This window comes from Zootoca vivipara, chromosome 1, assembly GCF_963506605.1.
Source record: "Zootoca vivipara chromosome 1, rZooViv1.1, whole genome shotgun sequence".
Lineage (NCBI taxonomy): Eukaryota > Metazoa > Chordata > Lepidosauria > Squamata > Lacertidae > Zootoca > Zootoca vivipara.
Window position 1 is genome coordinate 119,729,974 of NC_083276.1, and position 8,848 is coordinate 119,738,821.

The window sequence follows — 8,848 nt, forward strand, 5'->3', positions numbered from 1 at the left end:
TGAATCTGGGTATATTTGTTGCAAAATAATAAAATAACTTATTTATATCATTGACGGAAGTGTAATTTTAATTTGAGTTATTCCAAATTTGTTGCATCATATATATGGTATAGTCATAGTAACTTAAAAAAACACATTTATTTACAATATAATATTGTGTGTGTGTGTGTGTGTGTGTATATATATATATATATATATATATATATATATATATATATATGTATGTGTATATATATATATGTATATATATATATATATATATATATATATATATATATATATATATATATAAAATATTACACAAATATTCATGTTTTATTTTTACAGTACTGTACTTATGAATTCTCTCAATTGGTTTATCATAGTGCAAACCGTAATGTTGCAATATGGGCTATAACAATTGTACAATAAAAAACAATTTTTTGCCGTCTATCATTTGTAATACAGCTGCCTGCTAAAGTAATTTTTTTAAATTCTTGTGAATGACAAGCTGTAGTTTAGGAGATGGAGATTCATTGTCGTGAGTGCACTTAAAGCTGTCAGAACCTCAGTTCTCCTGGTGTCTGCAGTTCCAATACAATATCCAGTTTTGTGACAATATTGTAATCTAGCTGTTGGTACATCCCATCCAAAATACTTATTGGGACTGGATTGTAAGTCTACTATGATAGCACCATTGGCAGAAAGTAATGAACATACTAATTATAAAAGGAATGGAAACAAAATGCACCTACCCTAATTTGTGAACTTATCTGTTTTGTGGAATTTCATCTTATCAGTTTTTATACTCTAAACTCAATTCAAGTGTTTGAGAAAAATTCACTGGTACTCTGTTTACTCTATACGTCACAAATATATCCTCTAATGCAAGTACAACAGTGAATTCAACTGTTCAGACTATATTTAATAGCCTGCTCCTTTTCATTCTCTGGAATACAAGGAGGTTGCCTTTTTCTACTTCTATCTGCTGAAACTTGTATATGATTATGTTGTTTGCATAAATGAAAAAATACCTTCCCAGAATAAGAAATTCATTGTGAAATCCTGTGAGTTTGATTGTAGCTTATCTTTTTCACTGGTTTTTAACCAGCCCTTGCATAAAAATGTCTTTCAATTCACATACTGTAGCTTGTCTGGTACAAAATCTTTACAATAGCCTAGAGTATAGCCTATCAGAGGTAGGCCTATTGTACAAAAATTCACAGTTTCAAAAATGCTCAAGGGAAATACTTTTCATAGATTCCATATTTTATGAAGTAGCAAACCTAATGAAGAACTCATGAGCACCCACAACGATCTACCACCATAGCTGGTATCTTTCCATATATTATCTGTTCTTTTCCATTGAAATACAGCATATTTATTGGGGACATCTTAGTAGGTGTGCAGCATGGGCCTGCTGAACCTCTTGGATTTGCTTGGTGTACAAGATGAGTGTGTGGATACTTTTGTAAAAATACAAATTCACATTCTCCAGAGCAGTAATTTGCTTTGTATCTTTTGGGTGCAATTATCCAGTCCCATCCAAAAGCTTCAAAATCCACAGTCAGTGGGTAACGGCAACATCGAGATTCTGTTGAATGTTCATCACAGTCCAGGCCAAAATCTCTGCGTGATCTTTTTGGTGTATCTGTAATCCTGACCTCTAAAAATGGAGTCTATGAATAAAGAAAAAGGAATAGTATTGTGGTAAAGTGATTGACATTTGACACACAAAATTTATTTTTTCTAAACATTGTATAGCATTCAAGAGCTGTAATGATGTAACCAGCCTTGTTACAAAAAAAAACCTTGCCAGCTTTTTACTAGGGGGAGGGGGGCTTTTATGAGTAAGGAGAAGAGTGGTAAAAATAAAATAAAGCCTAGAATCATTGTAGCAGCTACAATGTTACATGACAATCCATTAAAAAAACCAAACAAACCTAGGATGATTTTGAAAACAATTTGTTATACAGTGTACTGCCCAAAGGACAAAATTTTAAAATGTCACTGTGAATGCTCAAGTTCTTGGACACATACAAAGAGGAACTCTTTGGCTCCTAGTCATAAACTTTTTCATTGTCCTGTTAGAAGGCATTAACACATCAAACACACAAATTGTTTATATTATTAATTTTTAGCTATTAAAAATGGCCTATATAAGCACCTTCCATATAGCACTCAGCTTGAAGAACTGAAAAATAAGTGTTGATAATTCCAATTACAGGAAACAACTACATGAAGTTTATGTACAATTCTGGTTTAATTGTTCTGCTGGAGCACGGAGGACAATTTCCAGCTCCTGGTATCATTAATTTGCTGGAGCTTTCACACTGCATTAATAATCACAGCTTTTGTAAATTCCTCTTTCATTTGTCTGAAAACATCATTTTAAGCAATGAATTACAATTAAGTTCCTGCAAAATTTCCAAGTGAAACTTACCAAACCATCTTCCCCTGGTCCTGGGTATGTTACTGCAAGATCTCTTCCTTTTTCATCCAAAGCTTTGATTTCAATACCCAAGTTAGATTCAGGTTGTTTGAGCCAATTTTGCAACACAGTCTTCACATCAATGCTCTGCCAAATACCAGTGCCTGGGTTCATGTCAAGTTTCAAAGATCGAATTGCAGTAGAGGTTGTACCATCTTTCATGGGTCTGATGAGTCTCAAGATCTGTACAAATACTGTTGTAGGCCTCTGGACTGGTCTTAAGTATATCCACAACTGAGCCTTCACTACTTTATTATACTGTATTTTAGAGCTAAACTTAAAGAAGCAACATTTGGGTTTTCCTTCCACTGGCATAGGGAAATCAGCTATAAACAAATGGATAGAAAATATTACTTGTTTGCAAACATCAGAAAACATGTAAACATTTTATAACTTCTTCAGACAATTTCTTAGCAGTGACTTACAATTTGCAGTGGAAACAGTTGCTCAGATCTCATGTGACCATCTAAGATGTACCGGTATACCACTTTTATTTTTTTAACTGCTTCACACTTTGCCCCATTTTAATCAATATCCAATACTTCCATCAAAATTTTGCTATCCCCCTCCCACAACCTCTTGACGCGCAGCAAACATTTATGGCCAGTCTGAGTGAGTGCATTCCAGTAATACGGTAAGGAGCACATAATAAATCCATGCCCTTAACACATATAGATCCCCATGCACAATTTGTATAGTTCCATGGATAAAGTTTGGTGTTCCAGTGATATTTTGGAGTAGATCCAGTCACTTTTTACATTTAAAATTCTCCCTTGTCAATAGGTGGTGGCCTTGGATCCAGTATTTATTTATATTTATTTAATTTGTATTCCACCACCTTCTGGAGTCTCTAAAGCACCCCACAGTTTCCATAGGGTTGGGTCCAGAGTCCAAATTAAATTAGTTGCATCTAGGTTCTGTTGGTTTCAGTGGGATCTAAGTCATAACTAAGTTTTCATATTGATTTGAATACCTACATGCACTAACTAAATCTGGATCTACCAATAAAACACGTTGATTCCATTAGCTTGCAATAAAAAAAAAACATAATCACAAAATAAGTGATTATTCGTAGGAGGAAAAGAAAAGGGGGGAAATACTGAACGTAGATTAAGAAAAAAAACTTAACAAAACAAAAAAAACTTGGATATTTTTTTAATTTCCAGTACTCAAAAGACCTATCTTGGAGGAAATCCACTGAAATCTTAAGGAATTGCATGTTCATTTGAGGACTTAGGTGAAAATGATTCATATATATATATAATTTCACTATTTGCTTTTTTTGTATTGTGTTTTATGTTTTGATCTTATACCATTTACCTGGGAAGTAAATACCACTGAATTCCATGGACTGCTAAGTGGATATGATGAATATGATGTCATGTTTGTACTATGTGATTACATTGATTTCTGCTGAAAAGGACAGGCCGAACTTTTAAAATTATACTGATTATTAAAAAGAAAACAAATCATAAGGCAATATACCCTGAGAATCTTGGAGAGTCTGTGTAGTTATACTAACTGTCCAGCTGTACAAATCACTCTCTGAAATAAAGTCTCTCTCTCCCCACCCTCTAGTCAAAATTACCAAGGGTACTGAACACACTGTACAGTGTACTCAGCCTGAAAGTGGCTGTGACATATAACATCCACTTAAAACACAACGAATGGCAAACATTCATTCAGGTTTTGTGAGTGTTATTTCTATTTTAATTACATATAGTAGAGTTGTATACATATAGTAGAGTAAGTATAGCAGAAACCAAGTTGCTTTCATTTGCATTGCAACAAAATGTATTGTTAATAACTTTATTTTAATTTTCTGATTTTTAATTTGCCATATCTGACTTATTTTGTCAGACTAGGAATTGCAATATAGTAGGAAATCTTATTATAGCATACAGTGAGATTATATAAGCCGTTAGATACATTTTAACTCTCCATACATCTAGTGTAAAATAATATCACATATTGATGTACTAGCACTCATGTACCACAAAGAGCCCCTATATGAGTGGCTTTTTCCAGAGACAGCAATATAAAGGACAGATTTACAATAGCATTCTTTTCTGTGCATGGGCCTGCTTCTAATTGGGATGTGGTTGCAGACCCAAGTTCCTGTGCCTGAAGTAAAAATATGTTAAGGCTGCAATCCTAATCACAGGGTAAACTTCATTTAGCACAGGGGATTTACTTCTGAGTAGACATGTACTCTTAAGTCATTTTCATATTAAGTTACCAAAAAGTTTTTGCATTTTTAAAATACCATCAATGAAGAGTGAAATAAATAGAATAAAAGTATTTTCTGCAATGTTTCTGATAAGTCAGCACAAATAATTAAATCATGTTTCTTTAAATATGAATTTCTAAAACATAAATTCTTGATTATTCTTTCCAAAAGAAATGTTAAAATAACCATTTCACTCCTCTTGAATATTTTATGCCACTGTTGCTGGTAGCAAATCTAAGTCGTGTGTGCTCAAGCTGTCCTTTTACTTTATTTTATCATCGCCTTAAGTGTTATTCCGAAAGCAGCTGCCATAGTCAAATACTTCAGCTAATGAAGAACATAAGATACTATAATATAAGCTGTGCAAAAGATACTTGATAGGAGCCATGGCAGATGCTCAGCACTAAGAAGATAACTAAGAATCTGCTCATTCAGTAAATATCTTCATTCCTTCTTAACACAACTAATAGAATTCCTAGAGCTGTGGAACATTTCATTATTTAAAATATAGCACCATTGGCATTTATTAAGTGCTACATTAATGAGTGCATTAGCTTAATGTGGTTAATATATAGATTGTATTAACAATTGTGGACAAAGTAATTAGATTAGGGGAAAGCAAATGCATGCTAGTGCTAAGCACAGAGATTGAGTGTTTTGAACATTTTTGCCACTCTGAAAGTACCCATCATGTTTAGTGTTTTGCGGGGATGCAAAATGCCATGAAAACGTTTGTTGGGGAGAGAGTATGTGGCTCCGGATGTATTGACAACTCAACCAAGCCTTCCTGTCTGGTAACATTTTTGCCGCCGAACACACTTTGGCAGAACAGGAACGTTGCCTTTCGGTACTATGTTGCCTGAACAGGACACGTGTTTGAATGAGTATTGACTTGGTGACTCGGAAACTAAAACTAATCTGGAATGTGGCAGCTAGATTGATGACTGGGACTGACCGCCGGGACCATATCACCATATAATTCATATAATTCACTGCTTCCCAGTACATTTACAAGCACAATTCAAAGTGTTGGTGCTGACTTTTAAAGCCCTAAACTTCAGCCCAGTATACCTGCAGGAACGTGTCCACCCCGACTGTGCAGCCCAGACACTGAGGTCCAGCTCTGAGGGCCTTCTGGCGGTTCCCTTACTGCGAGAAGTGAGATTACAGGTAACCAGGCAGAGGGCCTTCTTGGCAGTGGCACCCTCTCTGTGGAAAGTGCTCCCATCAGATGTCAAAGAGATAACTATACAACTTTTAGAAAACACCTGAAGGCAAGCACTATAGTGGGAAGTGTTTAATGTTTGACCTGGGCTCCTTCCAGTACATTAATTCAATCAATTACTTTGGGGTGCAGCTAGAGCTGAATTTGGGGTTCAGGCTGGGTTTTTTGCCTTCACTGACAACACTAGGTAGCCAAATCTAATTGGTTCTGTGACGCTATCACATTCACTATGTGATACATGATTGGCTGAGATAGTGTAAGGAAGAAGAAACAAAATATCTGTTATAATATAAAAATTGTGCCAGTGCAACAGAAGATCAGAAGAATGATTGTGAATAAGCACCAAAATACAAAAAGTAGGAGTTTGGGGAGTGCATAATATTATAATTATTGAATCAATGAATTGCATTGTAAATTCATTTTATTTTACCTCTGCACAATTTTAACACAGAATATTTGGTACAGTTATAATTTATATATCTGTATGTGAAAACATGTAAAAAATATATTACTACAGTACATTGAAGCTTAATGTTTTATTTTGTCAGTTACATGGATGTTCCCCCTTACCCCCTGTTTTCAGGAACTCCTAAAAACAAGTGTCCCCAGAAGGTTGCTAATGCAAACTGATGCATTAATATGCCTTTTTTTACTTTTGCACAATAAATTACTGAAATAATAAGGTTGATTAACTAAATAACTTATTTACATACCAACAGCAATAAACAAGTTAATTGTTAGAAATGCTTTTCATGGAATAGTTTGTATATAAAGGGGGAAATACCATTAAAAGAGAAATTACTTGTCAGTAGAACATGATTCAATTAAAAAAAAAACTCCCCCCCCCCTCATGCTTCCAGCAGCAGTTTGTTAGATGAGATCAAAGGGAGATTGTTGGTCTCTAGTGCTAAGACAAGTGCTTGTCAGTAGAGTAGTATCTTATAAAGGAATAAACGTACTTACACTCTGTAGGCATTGTAATAATAGTTTCAGTTGTAGCATGATAATCATCATCTTCCAAAGAGCCATCACTGCTGTCATCTCTCTGGACATCATATTGATCAATCAGTTCTTGCAGTGGCGGAGCCTTAGGTAAAAGTTGCCTTATAGCATCCCGGCTAATGTTAGGTGCTTGCTCCAGACGCAGTTTACTGAGGATCTGAATTTTTATAGCTTCTATTCTTGAAGATTTTGTACTTTGCCTCCATGTACATGCGTTGCACAGTCCATCTTTTTCCATGTTTTCATTTGCCTGGTTACTTTCATTAAGATCCACTGGACCAGGTATGATTAACATGAAAAGGTAAATATAAAGATACATTTTTTTATTTCTGCAGGATCTCACATTCAGTGCAGTGCTTTCCCTTCCTTCCTTTCTCCTTCCTTTGGTTCCTTTTTTAATCTTTCCGTACTGTGAATCACTGAAGGCAAATGCAATCTGAGACAACTCACCACTCTGGTGAATCATGTATATTCCAAGAGGGCTTTTTATATTCCAACCTTCATTAGACTTGTGTCGTCAAAACCAATGATTGGCTGCTAAACCAACAATGAATCTAACTGTCAGATGTTAAAGCCATGTCCCTCATAAGTTGCTAGACCGCATTTTGTTACTGCCAAGGGTGAGCTGATTTTCTGACTATTCCATAGAGAGTATCTCCTCACAGGCTGTAAGAATATTTCCAAGGAGCATGGCCAGCAGTATCAAAAGATAGTATTACCATTCTTAAATGTGAATCAGCTGCTGCTTTTATTGTGAATCAGTCTATGTATCCTTCCCATATCTAAAAAAAAGCTGGCCAATAATTGAAAAAGAAAACATTTAATAAGTGTAAAGACTGTCACTATTATACATTAAAATTGTTCTTAAATATTTTATTTAATGATATGGATTTTTAAAAATGAACTGTGAAATAAACCAGTGAAAAGGTAATAGCTAAGAATTTAAAACCAAAATCCTAACCAGTCTACATATGCATGTTTTATTAATTTGATTATGTTTGAGTTCAGGTGGTATAAGTAATTAAGGAGATAGAACCTCATTTACATCCTAATACTAAATACATTACAGGGAACAAACACATAATGACCACTATACACAGGTCATTAAGTGCAGTAGTACACAAGGCATGTGCTGTTGAGAAGGAATCTTCTTGTGCATATATCCAGGACAGCTGGCTTGTGTGGTATCCTTTGACAGCACACCAGTCACCTGTTTAGGGGTGCAGTGTGGAGGACTAGATTCAGTATCTCTGCCCAACCCAAACAGAGATGCATATGCTGACATAACTCTGAAACCAAGCTGTTACCCTGTGGAACACACTTTTGAAAGTTTGAATAGTATCATCATACACAGGATCCTGCTTCAACATTCACATCATATTTCCTTGATTGAGATGAACAGATTTAGGATCAAGGTGCAAATAAAGTCGTACCTCGGGTTGCGAACAACTCGGGTTACGAACTGCGCAACCCCGGAAGTGTTTTTGCTGTGCGTGCGCGCGCAGAAGCGGCGCATGCGCAAAACGGCGGTTTGGGCCTTTTTCAGGTTACAAACTGCGAGCCGGAACGGATCGCGTTCGTAACCCGAGGTACCACTGTAGCTGCAATTAGGGCTGGGAAGAAACACCATTTCCACCAATAATTTGATAAATTGCCCAGTAATTTAAGGAGAAATGGTTTTGTGATATCCTTCGGCTCCCAGCATTATTTCTCTGGATCATTTCATTAATACTTCAGCTTGTTTTCTTGGGATTTAACCCATTGAATTTATATCTTCTGGTTCATTCAGAATGCATTGCTACTCTCGAATCCCATCTCCCCCCCAACCCCTCCCGGCATGCGACCTTCTAAAACAGGCATCCCCAAACTTCGGCCCTCCAGATGTTTTGGATTACAATTCCCATCTTCCCCGACCACTGGT

The 8,848-nt window shown here is 35.8% G+C and overlaps 1 protein-coding gene across 1 annotated transcript; it reads right to left on the minus strand.

Moving 5' to 3' along the window:
• Positions 1–315: 315 nt before the first annotated feature.
• Positions 316–8,082, minus strand: MSTN (myostatin). Its single transcript, XM_035136086.2, has 3 exons — positions 6,889–8,082; positions 2,423–2,796; positions 316–1,658 (listed from the first exon to the last, which is right to left on the minus strand). Exons 1-3 carry the CDS (start codon positions 7,391–7,393, stop codon positions 1,278–1,280), a joined length of 1,260 nt encoding a protein of 419 aa, XP_034991977.1. The 5' UTR covers positions 7,394–8,082; the 3' UTR covers positions 316–1,277.
• Positions 8,083–8,848: the final 766 nt, after the last annotated feature.